Source organism: Crinia signifera, chromosome 2, assembly GCF_055691185.1.
Source record: "Crinia signifera chromosome 2, ASM5569118v1, whole genome shotgun sequence".
NCBI lineage: Eukaryota > Metazoa > Chordata > Amphibia > Anura > Myobatrachidae > Crinia > Crinia signifera.
In genome coordinates, this window is record NC_139218.1 from 277082252 (window position 1) to 277097357 (window position 15106).

Genomic DNA, 15106 nt, shown 5'->3' on the forward strand with positions numbered 1-15106 from the left:
AAGGCAACAGGAATTTGATCAAAAAAAAAAAAACCCTGTGCCGAAAAAGCTGATCAGTGATGTACGTTACTGATCAGCGCACAGTGGCCACAGGACACCCACAAAATCACAGTGTGTGTAAAAAAAAAAATAAAAAAATTAAAAAAAGACCCACAGCAGCCTCAAAAAAAAAAAAGGTGATCAGTGATGCAACACTGATTACCAGTGAGGGGCAGCAGGTGCACAACCTTTGGTGCAACTGACAGTGCAACTGGCAGCAACTGACAGGTATATATATAAAAAAAAAAAAACCTGCGCCCCCAAAAAGTTGCTGATCAGCACAGATATACTGATCAGCACAAAATGGGGGGTAGCAGACACAAAATATACACTCTCTATCACTCTCTGTCACTATCTCTCTCTATCTCTCTCTATCTCTCACTATCTATCACTATCTATCACTATCTATCACTCTAGGACACTGCAGCAGCAGCACTGACAGTTATATGTATAAAAAAAAAACCTGCACCCCCAAAAAGGGGGGGTAGCAGACACAAAATATACACTCTCTATCACTCTCTGTCACTATCTCTCTCTATCTCTCTATCTCTCACTATCTATCACTATCTATCACTCTATGACACTGCAGCAGCAGCAGCACTGACAGTTATATATATAAAAAAAAACTGCACCCCCAAAAAGGGGGGGTAGCAGACACAAATCTCTCTATCTCTCACTATCTCTCACTATCTATCACTATCTATCACTATCTATCACTCTATGACACTGCAGCAGCAGCACTGACAGTTATTTATATATAAAAAAAACCTGCACCCCCAAAAAGGGGGGGTAGCAGACACAAAATATAGCTCTCTCTCTGTCACTATCTCTCTATCTCTCTCTATCTCTCTATCTCTCTATCACACTGCAGCAGCAGCAGGAAGTCCCAAGAAGTCAGATCCAGGAAGCGTCCAGCACGCTACAAGCAGTGATCAGGTAATCAGGTAAGGTATTTGCAAGGATCAGGTAAGTATTAGCAAGGATCAGGTCAGTATCACGGCAGATAGGCACGGTGACCGCTCTGCACGCTATTCCAGACCGGAATGGCGTCTGCAGCGCAGTCACCGTTAGTTTAAATGTCGCGCCTTGGCTGTGATTGGTCCGTGGGTCCCACGGACCAATCACAGCCTTGGGGGCAGGTGGGGTGAGGGTGGGGTGAGGTGTCATCGTCACCGATGACCCCCTCATGCCCCCTGACGCCCGGCGGTGATTGACACCTGTGTTACCGAGCGTCTGATTCGCTGGTAACACAGGAAAACGCTGTGAATGGCTGTTCACACTGAACAGCCAATCACAGCGATCGCCGACGGGGGGGCGACATCGCAGCCCCCCCTGGGCATGCAGGGACATGTCTGCTGTCAGGGACAGCAGACATCGTCCCTCTGTCACTGCGTCTCGAGACGCAGTGACAGTTTAAAGTCATGACGTACATTTATGCCATGTGTCGGGAAGTACCTCCCGGCCATGACGTAAATGTACGTCAAATGTCGGGAAGGGGTTAAAACATTAAGAACGCATTTTTTTCACCTTTTTGCTGGTCTTTCTCTATTTCTGCCCAGTTTTAATTTATGTTTTATGCAAACATACATTTAAAAAAGACTACTATATTGTGTATTAATACAATATCAAACATCACATAAACAATATTACAGAAAAATGTACAACTATATAATGAAACCTAAATGAGTATGATATAACCTCATAATATGGCTGACAAGGTCACACAGACAAAAAAGCATGTCTATTCTATTGAATATAGACCAGTGATGTACTCAGATGTGATGTATTCAGTAGTGTATCTATAATGGTTATAGGGTGTGTGGTTACCTTTCTAAAGATACATGTCAGTAGCAGCCACTATGCACTTATCATGGTGGCCATTTTCCCAGTGATCTGATTCTGAACATTAAAAAATTGCAGATCTAATAGATTATAATAGATTTACTTATGCCACTGGCTGTAGAATAGTTAACAGAATATTCGATTATGTAAAAATGATCATTGTCTATTCATCGCTAGCACTATAAAAGGTCGGTAGTGCATCCTGTGCTGGCCCTGACCCCTAAACCCTTGACATCACAACTAGGGCACTGTGCACAGATCTACCAGCTCCGGTAATTTTAACACTACCCAGTGTCCCCTGAAGATGCTCTGAGCATCTCCACAGGCTGCAGGGTGCCTGCTCAGAGTGTATACACTGCACTTTTGGCCCAAGCGACTTCTTCCTGTTTCCAAATGTGAAAATCTGTCTTGGGAAGAAATTTTCGTCAAATGAGGACATTGCCGCCGACAATTAATACTTTTGCAGGCTTTTCCGACAATATAAAAAATATAATATAAAAAATGGAAACTCGCTGGACCAAGTGTATTGCCCTATAGTTAAAACATACAGTATAGGCAATTTTTCCCCAAAAAAAAGTGTTTTACAGCGCTTGCTTTTTTTGCACACTTATCCAACAACCCACATAACGAATGTAATTTTTGAAATAATTGAAATCAATCTCAATAGTTGTGTTTAAGTGGCCAAAGCAAATATTTCGTAACTTTTAAAATTCAATATAAAAAAGTCTGTTAGCAAATGTGTACAGCCCGGCCCCTGAAACACGACTTTGATTTAGTGCCTATATCAGCATTGATTGCTACTTAGAGAATTTGCAGTGGACTGTGAGCAGAAAGTCACCGCCAAGACAGAAATAAAAGATGTTCCTTGCAAGATTGCGAACGCATCACAAATGGCGATACATTAACAAACACCCAACCATCGATCAGTTTTTTTCCATCTGCGCCAGTCTAGGGCTTCCACTATTCTTCACTAGGCGCCTGGGCACACCTGCGTTTTCACAAACACACCCATAGAACCCCATTTTTCCGCCCCTAAACACCAGCTTACGGTCAATCAAACTGCGTCTTCTCTGTGACATCTATGCTTACGGACAGGGCTATTTTTCAGCAGGCTCCAGCAGGAACTGAGGCCCTTATTCTAGTTCACTCTTTCTGACAAAATATTACTTAGATGGACAAAACCATGTGCACTGCAGGTGAGGCAGGTGTAAAACCCCACCCAAATCTAATTATCGCTGCACAAGTAACACCTGCCTCACCTGCAGTGCACATGGTTTTGTCCATCTAAGAAATATTTTGTTAGAAAGAGTGAACTAGAATAAGGGCCTCAGTTCCTGCTGGAGCCTGCTGAAAAATACCTCTGCTTATGGATATATATATTTTGTTATTTGGAATCACACAGTCACTCCATAATCCATTTGTAATTTCTCCGATTAGCGATCCATGCTGAATTAGGCTCTTAGATCACTTTTCATCAATTTCAAATAAATTAAAACTATTGAAAAATTATTACCTTTAGTATAAATATCCCCTAAATATCGGTTACATGAAAGTCCTTGAATGTCTAACTTTACCCTATCCATTTAACAAATATCTTGCAGGTATAAACACATGTTCATTTGGAAATATGTTCCAATTACAGAGCCGCTTATCTGGTACTGATTAGCTTCTGAGCAAATAATGTTCAAGTAAGATTCTCCTGATTCAAACAAAGAACGCTGCTCGGGGACTGAGTCGCTTGTGGAATTTGTAGATATCACAGTACATGAAAAAATTATACTTATCCAGCATAAAAATATGCTGCTGTTCTGCTGCTGTTTGTATAGTGCAAAGCTGAGGAGCTTATCATCGCAAGCCACGTTTCCTTACTGTACAGCCACAAAATGTTTATATGGCCTTTGCATTAGGTAATAGTTTAATAATGGAGAACTTCAGACTTCATTGTTTCAGCCGTAGTTATCTTCCTGACATACTGCATTCCACAAGGATGTTTTAGTATATAAATCTCATTTGTGGAACTGCAATTAATAAATTTGTATATCTACAGTCTACCCATCAGATATCACTTGCTCGGGACCCTCACCTATTCTATTCTTTGTGCAAAAGATCCATTTGAAATGACCTGAGCACTGATTTATACTCTGCACCTATCACATGACTGCTGCACTCAGTGCTCATTGTCCAGCTCTACACAGTGGCACAGAGAGGGAGGGGGGCACTTTTTACCCGGACCGGGGTTTGATGGAAGGGCCCAGATCCTGCTTCGCCTCCCGCTGCAGAGAGCCGGGCAGTGGGAGTAGAGAGAGAACAGGCTGCCACTGCTGTACAGCTTCTCTCCCCAGCCCGTGTTGCTCAGTGCCGTGTGATGATTGGGGGAGAGAGGCAGCAGCAGTTTGTCCTCCCTATCCCTGAGCAATTGTCCTACCTGGCCTCCCGCACTCCATGCTTAATTTTTTTAGTGAGGTGTAACCACGCCCCCTCCCATTGGCAATGCCCCCTTTTCAACCAGGTACCGGCAGCGCTATCGGTGCCCCTGGCTGCTCACTATTGTGTGGGTTGGTATTCAAAGGGTCCTGTTAGTTTAAAAGGAATGGGTATTATTCTCCTTGCTGGTGATGTTTTCAATACTTTGGTCCCTACTAGGGGAAAATTCATCAAAGATTGGAAAGAGATAAAATAGCTTCTGTTATTTTATAAATGTCAGGAGCTGATTAGTTAGTGCTTTAGCTCTCTGCACTTTGTTTCTCTCCAAACTATGTTTAATCTTCTTTGCAGTGAGGATGCAGAACCGCAGTGAAATCAGACCCTTCTGTCGGTGCCCAGAGCCTCCCCCACTCCCACTGATAGGAGAGTCTGCTCACAATGTTGCCAGTGCATTATTATTAGTGCATATGAGTGGGATGGGTGGAGGTGGCGATCTCCTTCTAGAGGGGGATAAGGGGTCAGGGATGAGAAACAAATAGAGAGTAGGGTGAATATCGGTGAACTGCACTGTGCAGCAATGCCTGACTGGGACATGAAGGACCCACCTGGGGAATGTAGTGGTGGGTTCCTATGCTTAAGAGGTGTAGGCATTTATTAAAGATGATTGGCCAAACCATTATAAATAGCCTACATTCAACTTGGATACTGTAGCAAAAAATGATGCCTGATGCTAGCACAGTCTCCTGGGATCTGGCGTGACTGCTGCAATGATGTACTGTACAAGGAAACATCTCTAACTGTAGTCAAAAACAATGTATAATATGACATATATTAATTTGACAAATACGTACATATAATTTGTACTGTCTGAAACCCGACATTAGAGGAAGAGGCAGTGGCACCCACTGGGGAGTTCTCCTGTATACATGTGGGCCAGTTTGACCTTAGTGTGCAGTTTCGGGTAATGGTCTCTAGGGATCGCACCTTAACTGGCACACCTCCGAAGGATGCTGCGGGCATGCACTCCGCAGCCTGTAGAACCATCTGTGGCATTGATAAGATGCACCAGGGTGTGCTTTTCCACCCTTTGTTTGACATTATAATGTCAAGGTGCAGGACAAGAACGTGGCAGAATACCATCTTGGCGCTGGAGATGGAGAGAGGTTAGTAGGTGGGACAGAGATGGGAGAATGATATGCAGTGGCCTCGTGCATTGGCCTAGTTAGAAAATGTCCCCATCATCTGGATATTCTGGTAACCTTAGGCTACTACTCATGCTGCTCCGTGCAGGGCCGGTGTAAGGCTTCGAAGCACCCTAGGCAAAACTTCAACCTACTGCCTCCCCCCCCCATACTGTTACCAATAACCATTTTCCAACCCCTTAATGCATACTTGCCTAACATTCTGGAATGGCAGGTAGCCTCCCAAAAATGTTGTGGTCCACCCAGCCCCCCAGGAAGGTGGGTAAGACTACTGCTTTCCATGGAGGCCCCCAGCACCCTCCCCTTTGCCACACATAAAAGAGTACAGGAAGAGTGGGCAGTAACGTAGGGAAGTATGCCTCAAGTATGGAGATGAGGTCTTAGAGGTTCCACAGCAGCCACCTGCATTAAGTACAACAAGGATCCTCACAGACATCATTGATTTTTTGATAGGCAGACTTGGTGGCGCCCCCCTAGATCCTGGCGCCCTAGGCAGCTGCCTAAAGCTGCCTAGTGGTAGAGCCGGCCCTGGCTCCGTGAAAACAGTCACTTCTTGAATCTCTTGATCTTCATAAAGTTATCTCTATTACAATAGGTGAGTCACCAATAAAAGTCTATCTTGAAAGTAACAGCCTGACATGAAGTAAGTTCCTTCACTTATTCTGCACTAATATTGAAGATGAGCACTGTATCACTTTCAGTGTGTGTGTTACATGTCAGCGTGGTAGATTACACTTCACTACAGTACAGAGCCGGGTATTTTGATTACACGAGTCCTGGACAGTTCTACTCCACCTCTGAATTAGATCACTGACAATCCTGTTCTCTGTCCTCCCAATAACATCCTGATTCACACACACTGCAGCAGTCCAACAAGTGGGGACAGTGTGATTCCCTGCACGCAGTCTCTCACAAATGCTGCTCAGCACTGCTGCTCCTCTCTGCATGCATTTCTTTTGGAGCCCTCTCTCAGCCTCCTCACTCTCTCACAGCATGCCCTAACTGCTCCTTTATCTTTTTCTGGGTTCTCCGCAAACAACCACTGCTTAGTTTATTTTTCCATCTTTCTGAGCACATTTTGTTTTCAGCTTCTGGGTCCTTCCACTTTGACAGCTCTTGTAAGTCCTTGGGGAGTTTTTGTAGAGGTGCCACAGCTTCTGGTTCAAAGGATTTATCATGGATGTGGGCAGGACTAGGAATACTTTGGTCAAAGTTTGACTATAGAAATTCTAGATATTGATGCCAACTGCAAGGCAAAGGGAATTTTTAACAGAACAGATTTTAATTGTATTCTTCAATTGAAGATTGTGTACCATGTATATACTCTATGGGGGGAATTCAATTGTGCATATGAAATAAAAACAAACAAACAGTGGTACAGGCATCAGTTTTGCCCGAATTCTTCTAAATGTTGTTTGTATTACTGACAATATTGCTTATCAAAGAGCTGCCTTCTAATAACATTAAGCTTCTCATTAGCTTGATGTGAGGAATTGTATAAGTCATATCCTGACCTACTTGTGCAATGTATGCTCCAGTATATGTGGCTATGAAACACTTCTCTAGGTTAACTAACGCTTCAGTGTACGGAGCAGCCGTCCATTCACCAGCATGTAACAGTTTGTATAATATATAGTTACAGAATAGGTGTCAAGATTCAATAACCATTGAACTATTGCTTTTAGATCATGTATTGTGTTGCTTGAAAGGTTAGAAAAATCCTTTGTCTCTCTATTAGATTCTCGTTCACCTGTAAATTCAGTGAAAAACTTCTAGATTGCTTATTGATCTGTTTTCCTTGCAAAATCGAATCTCATGATTATTCTGCCTACGTCTGCATTTTTTGCATAGCTAGTACTGAATTGAATTTTAAATATCACTAGCTGTACTTTTTTTTCCATTCAGAACATATGTTAATCTACAATCCTCTATGTTAATTGCTTCTATTCTAGGGAGACTGGCTGAACTAATTTCAGTTATCTTTTTTTTCCATTTATCCCATATTTATGTTTTTTTTTTTTTTTTACAGACGTCCATTGGCATTGCCAATTGCAAAGCAAGATAGTTTGCTGGAAAAAGACACAATGTTCAAAGACTCTGCAAAGACATTAAGCAAGAATTACTCACAAGACAGTGCTCCGGAACGAACCACTATGAATTGCTCTGCTAAATTGGAACAGGTAATGTGGCTACAAGAGCACAACAAAAATAATAGAAGCGGAAAACAGATTAAATGTTGTATCAGCTTATTTTAGGAAGCTTCTTCCCACCAGCGTCATTTTTATCACAGTGCCTCTCTCTGGATCCTACAGATTGGAGATTATATCCTGCCCCCTGCTAAATGAGCAACATTATTGATGTTTCTTGTAGCAAAATAATATCCATTTTACTAATCCATCTTTTGTAGATGATTCAGTCACACATATTACTACATATACTAGCGGGGGTGTAAAAAGCAATTTCTGGACTACAAAGCATCATCTAAGGCAGGGGTGTCCAAACTTTTTGCGACGAGGGCCAGATTTGGTGAAGTGTAAATGTGTGGGGGCCGACCATTCAGCCTGACATTCTTTGAATCATTAATCACATCAGAATGGTCCCCCACTCTGCCCCCATTCACTCTATGTCCCCCAGCCTGCCCCTTCACTCTATTTCCCCCAGCATGCCCCCATTCACTGTATGTCCCCCAGCCTGCCCCTCCTTCACTGTATGTCCCCCATTCACTGTATGTTCCCCACTCTGCACCCATTCACTCTGTCCTCCAGCCTGCCCCCCTTCTCTTAATGTCCATCAATGCCTCCATTCATTGTAAGTCCCAAAGCCTGACCCTCCAATCACTGTATGACTCCCATTCACTGTATAACCTCCATTCACTATGTACCTCACTTTGCCCCCATTCACTGTATGTCCCCCAGCCTGCCCCTGCTCCCTCTTCTCTGAATGGCCATCACTGCCTCCATTCAGTGTATGTCCCCCAGCCTGACCCTCCTTCACTGTATGTCCCCCACTCTGCCCCCTCCCTTCTCTGTATGTTTCCCAGCCCCTTGTGTGAGCCAGAGGATGGAGAGTCAAAGCAGGAACTGCAAGGACAGGAGATGCTTGGGCTCCCGCTGCTGCCCTCCTCCGCTCTGCATGTTACGGGAGCAAGCTTCCCCCTTGCTGTCACTGTGATTGTAGATATACGATTGCAGCAGCAGGGGTAGGACGCCAAACACATCTGACTGTGGTGGACGGCAGCAAACAGCAAGGTAAAGGCGCGCTCGCCAGGGCCCCACCTTTAGTGTCCCGTGCTGTGCTTCCCACATTTGATGCTCTGCCCGATTCCAGCTGGAGACTGCGAGCCGCTTGAAATGACAGCCCGGGCATGCCTGATCTAAGGAGTGCCCCGACTTTCTCCTCCTCTTCACAGCAGGCTTCTACAGTGGGCAGACTGTAAACGTTGGACCACGGTATGCGGTCCCTGGGTCAACAATGCCTAGGTCGACATTGACAGAATGTCGACACACGCTTAAGGTTTTTTTTTAGATGGTGGTTTTTCATAATTTACTATCCAAGTGGGCATAGACTGAGAATAAAAAAGTGTGCCAAGCACAGCGAGGCACCATGCTTGAAGCATGGCAAGCGCAGCAGTACACTTATATGGTGTCATATGAAAAATTTATGTCGAACATGTCCACGTTGACCTAAAGCTTGTGTCAAACATCTGTCAATGTTGACCTAGACATTGTCTACCATCTCTTCCGTAACCCTCACCACTGAGCACCATGGCAGCCGCACACTCTGCACTGAATGGATTTTATTTATGCCACTGTGTACCAGTATTGTATGAAGAACACTTACAACTTACTACCCATTTTGCATAGATATTTGTTTCTATTTATTTTGGTTTTAAAATTACACTATTAAGAATAATGTAGGACGACAGTATACCTGACTGTGGTTATTGATGTAACATGGGCACTTATCATGCAAGCCATATATCCCAGCGGATGTACAGGCAGGATTCCTTGCACACAAAGCTTATGAGTATTACAATGCACAATGCTAGGAGAAATGTAAAACTAGGAAAAACTGGAAAGTATTTTCGGTACTTGTTTCCTATCTGGGCGCCCACTAAGTAAATTGAGCACCATGCTATTCTCCGTAGTGAAATCTGATCGCATCGCATCGTACACATACACGATATTGAACGATGCGATGCGATGCGATGCGATCCGATTCGATTTCCCATAGGAAACAATGTTAAATGGCTCAATTTAGCCAAATTATCATAGGAACAATAGTAAATGGGCCAAAAACACCCCTGAACATTGAAATGTCCCCCCAAAAGTAGTTGACGCCACCCCACCATCAACGTGAACCCGAAGCGTGGCGAGCGCAGCGAGCCCGCGAGGGGCGGCGGTACGCGTCCTCCGACCTTTTCATGCCCTACTATCCACTAGGGCGTGGAGTGAGAATAGAATAGTGTGGCGAGCGCAGCGAGCCACCGAGCCCGAAGCGTGGCGAGCGCAGCGAGCCCCGCGAGGGGACGCGGATACCTTCACAGGTAAACGCGTCCCTTTGCGGGCTTCCCAGGTGTCCGCGTCGCCATGGACACCTGGGAAGCCCGCGAGGGGACGCGTATAACTGTGAAGGTATCCGCGTCCCCTCGCGGGGCTCGCTGCGCTCGCCACGCTTCGGGCTCGGTGGCTCGCTGCGCTCGCCACACTATTCTATTCTCACTCCACGCCCTAGTGGATAGTAGGGCATGAAAAGGTCGGAGGACGCGTACCGCCGCCCCTCGCGGGCTCGCTGCGCTCGCCACGCTTCGGGTTCACGTTGATGGCGGGGTGGCGTCAACTACTTTTGGGGGGACATTTCAATGTTCAGGGGTGTTTTTGGCCCATTTACTATTGTTCCTATGATAATTTGGCTAAATTGAGCCATTTAACATTGTTTCCTATGGGAAATCGCATCGCATCGCATCGCATCGCATCGTTCAATATCGTGTATGTGTACGATGCGATGCGATCCGATTTCAGTACGGTGCCGTACGTAGAAAACCTGGGCGCCCAGATAGGAAACAAGTACCGTATTTTCACTTACTGGAAGCCCCTTCATTGTACAGTAAGGGATAGCATAAGGGCAAGCAGGAGGCTTGTAGAGTTTTATAGCAAGCAACAGAACACCCATGTGTCATAGCACATTCTGAGAAATATCTACGGCTAGTGTATTACAAAACTGCAAATGGTAAATAAGTTAATGATGGATTTATGACACCTATAAATGCTTTAGAACCATGGAAATGATGGACTTGAATTGTGATATGTAGCAGATCAGCAATGCTGTGAATAGAATCTGAGCAATGCAAAATGAAACAGCAATATTCAGAACATTGTAGGCAGACTGTATTTGTCTCTCCTTATCTGCATTTACATTCTGCAGTTTTGCATTACACATGGCCATTCTTGTGAACGTTACAAAATGTGTCCTGTGCATGTGCATTTAAGTAAGGTACATGCAGAGCTGTCTTGGTGGACCTTATGCAATCCTCATAAGGATAACGATGCTACTGAACTTGATAACATTTAAGTTTGATGAATTTAACATACTTAATTTCAATATACCTGTACTGTATACTACATTATGAAGCCCTGCCGGTAGTGGGAATAGCATCCAGTATACATAGTAAGACGACTTATACAGTTGGTTGCAGCGGAACAATTAGGACATTGCAGAAACAAACTAGAAGGACAAATCATCAATACCTTCTGGTTGTTATGTACAATGATGGGCGGGATGTAATGGAGTCCGAGATCGGCGGATTTGCGGGATGCAGGCAATCTCTGACTTTTTTTTTTTAAGGTGCAATCATTAAGGCAAAATCATGTAAATGAGTACCTCTTTAAAGAAACGTCCAAGATCATCCGACAACCGGCACATCCGGTGATCTCGGACTGCATTACATCCCACCCTATGGGGGGGTATGCAATCTGCTGTTGCTATTTCCGACGTGCCGATAGCGGCGGCTCCCTATTCAATGCTGTCATTAATTATAGCATTGATGTTGGATCACGGCAGAACGGGCCCGACTTCAGAAGCTGTCGGGCCTTTTCTGCCCGTTATCCAGGCCGCAGATCAACAATCCACGGCCGTTTTTTGCGGCCACGCTCCCTTTGCACCCATCGGCAGGCAGAACATTGAATCCCGGCTGTTGTTATGCAGTCAATCTGACCGCAAAAGGGGCCTGGATCACGGCTGTCAGTGGGGATCGACAGCCGTGATCCCACATTGCATACCCCCCTAAATATGTGTTGAAGAGAAGGGAACATATAGCCCACAAACCAACTTGCTCACAAATTCACTACAAACTCTGACATTTTGTTATAGTATGAAACATTTACATCTACATTAGTACATATACCATTTTATGCAATGTAGAGCCACCCAATATATCATGTGATTACATGTTATACAAACAAATATGCCACCTACAGTAGATCCCATTACAACATGAAGTTTCCCAGCACACTGAGGAACAAGTAAATATAACCGTTATTGTACAGTTGTATCTGGTATACAGTCCTTTAGGTGACAACCGCTGGTCTATAAACTGCTGAGGGTTGTACCCAACTCGGTACTCTTTACATAGCACGGCGCCCATCGCGGGGATTGAATGCACTAAAAAATCGGGTGCGACGCGACCGACGCGATGCCCGCGATTTCCCATAGGGTTCAATGTTAAATTTCTCAATTGACCCGATTTTTCTGTTCAATGCCTCAATTGACCCGATTTTTCCATAGGAAACAATGTTAAATGGCCCACAGAGGCCAAATAGGCACCCTAAAGTGAGAAATGGCCCCCACAATTGTTAACGCCACCCCACGATCAACGTGAATCCGAAGCGTGGCGAGCGCAGCGAGCCCACGAGGGGCGGGCGGTACGCGTCCTACGACCTTTTCATACCCCCACTATCCACGTCGGCGTGGAGTTGAGAATAGAATAGTGTGGCGAGCGCAGCGAGCCACCGAGCCCGAAGCGTGGCGAGCGGACGCGGATACCTGTGAAGCCCGCGGATTCCTGTGAAGCCCGCGAAGGGACGCGTTTACCTGTGAAGGTATCCGTGTCCCCTCGCGGGGCTCGCTGCGCTCGCCACGCTTCGGGCTCGGTGGCTCACTGCACTCGCCACACTATTCTATTCTCAACTCCACGCCGACGTGGATAGTGGTGGTATGAAAAGGTCGTAGGACGCGTACCGCCGCCCCTCGCGGGCTCGCTGCGCTCGCTACGCTTCGGGTTGACGTTGATCGTGGGGTGGCGTTAACAATTGTGGGGGCCATTTCTCACTTTAGGGTGCCTATTTGGCCTCTGTGGGCCATTTAACATTGTTTCCTATGGAAAAATCGGGTCAATTGAGGCATTGAATAGTAAAATCGTGTCAATTGAGAAATTTAACATTGATCCCTATGGGAAATCGCGGGCATCGCGTTGGTCGCGTCGCACCCGATTTTTAGTGCATTCAATGGCCGCGATGCCCGCGATTTTTTTACCTGCAATGCCCACGATCAAAATCGTGGGCGCCGTGCTAGGTAAAGAGTACCCCCACTTCTAACTGTACAGTAGTCCTGGTCGCATGTGAAATATACTATGTGCAAGTCAAGCAATTTCTTCTAACGAGATAGAAGCAGCCTTAAAGTAATGGGAAGACAGCGTAAGCATGTTCTAATAGCACAACAAGCAAAATCTATCCTTTTTTTAATTAGATCAAATTAATGCCTGCTGCCCCGAATGACGACTTAGCAACTCTCAGCGAGCTCACAGACAGCAGCCTGTTGTACGAGATTCAGAAGCGCTACAACAACAACCAGATATATGTAAGTGGCAAAAAATGATCTAATAATGCAGATTATAAATACTGTATGTGTTGTTTTAAATACAGTTGCGCAAGAGGAGACAAATGTTTGTGCCTAGCTGTTTTCTGTAAAGTGTGCAAATGAAACTTCTGATCAACCCAGTCTCTTGTATTTGCAGTTAAATTGGAAAATCTGATGTACTGTACTGTAAGACCTGCTGTGTGTGCACTTTTTGTATAGCTGGCTGCACACATTACATTACAGTCCAGGCATTCAAGAAAATCCAACAAAATCAGTTGATAAGCTGATTAGTTTTCATCCAAAAAGAACAGATTGGCAACTGACTGGAATGGAAAAGGAAGAAGCTATGACTTTTTCTATCAGGAAATATGACATATATTAATGTTTCTAGTAGTCCAATATGATAAAGTAGGCAAATACATGGATTGTGTAAAATAAAAAAAATCAATCTTTATAGGTTATAATTAAAATAAAATTAGAGAAAGAAACAAAATATTAAACTATATCATTCCCTTGTTTCACTGATAGGGTAAAGTATTATAATCAATATTATCTGTATGTGTAGTTTAATGCGGTGTTATCACAAATGTTTTTATGATGTGTTATAGTTAAGTATCAGTACTTTAGTTAAAACAGGCATGTCCAACGTTGGCCCTCCAGATGTTTGGGAACTACACATCTCAGCATGCTTTGCAATAGTTTTAGCATTCTCTAATAGCAAAACTGTGGCAAAGCATGCTGGGATGTGTAGTTTCACAACATCTGGAGGGCCAACGTTGGACATGCCTGAGTTAAAACAATGACTGTAGGTGAATAAGAATGCAAATATGTTTGTTTAGATAAACATGGATTTATGTGTATCTAAACAAACTGTAGGAAGGGAGTGGCTTACTGTAGGAAGCCACTCCCTGCCTTACCACACAGCTGGATTCTATGGGCTGCAGCGGATGCAGCCCATAGAAGCCCAGGGTATGCGCATGCGCTGTACCTCCGATGATACTGTGCATGCGCCAGTCCTAGCGCCTGTCAACTGCATTGTACAGGCTTCAGGACGGTGGCAGGGACGTGGCTGGGTAGACCCGACAGCACAGCCAGGGGCAGCCACCCTCCTATGGTCAGGTAGGAGCAACCATTGGTAAACATCATCACAAATGAGAATTAACAAACCACAGCACTAATTTTCTACCACCACTGCATTAGCAATGCAAGTATGTGTCAGGTTAACTCATCAGGACGCAATACTCCCGGTGTGCTTCAGATCACTGCCAACTTTTGTGAGGTAGCTGATTCTAAATATCAACAAATTACTGCAGTGACAGTGACAAGTACATGCTATCACTATTGCGGACATTCAAGAGTGAGGTGCGGGGGCCTAATGTCAGTTACTGCCATCACTGACAGCTGAGGGCTGGTCATTGGAGTCTGAGGGGTAGATTTATTAAGCTCGGTGAAGTGATAAAGTGTCTGGTTTTTATCACCAGCCAATCAGCTCCTAACTGTGAAGTTACAGGCTTGGTTTGAAAAATGACAGGTAGGAGCTGATTGGCCGGTGATAAAAACCAGATACTTTATCACTTCACCGAGCTTAATAAATCTGGTCCTGTGTATTCTGAGTAACACTGGGCCCACCAAGGAGGACATTAGCAAGGGGCGAGAGTTTTATTGTGCTTTACTTATCAGCCATCAATAACATCCCATGTCTGTGTTATTGGGCATTAGTTATCAGCCAGCCTTACATCGGGGGC

At 44.7% G+C, this 15106-nt stretch overlaps 1 protein-coding gene across 4 annotated transcripts in view; it reads left to right on the top strand.

Annotated features, from left to right (window-relative positions):
* Window positions 1-15106, top strand: part of MYO16 (myosin XVI) — a 388109-nt gene that overhangs the window by 154498 nt on the left and 218505 nt on the right. For all 4 annotated transcript variants that reach the window (XM_083168667.1, XM_083168668.1, XM_083168666.1 and 1 more), the window contains 2 exons: window positions 7537-7687; window positions 13251-13361. In XM_083168667.1, coding sequence (XP_083024793.1) covers window positions 7537-7687; window positions 13251-13361 — 262 coding nt within the window. The remainder of the gene's footprint in view (window positions 1-7536; window positions 7688-13250; window positions 13362-15106) is intronic.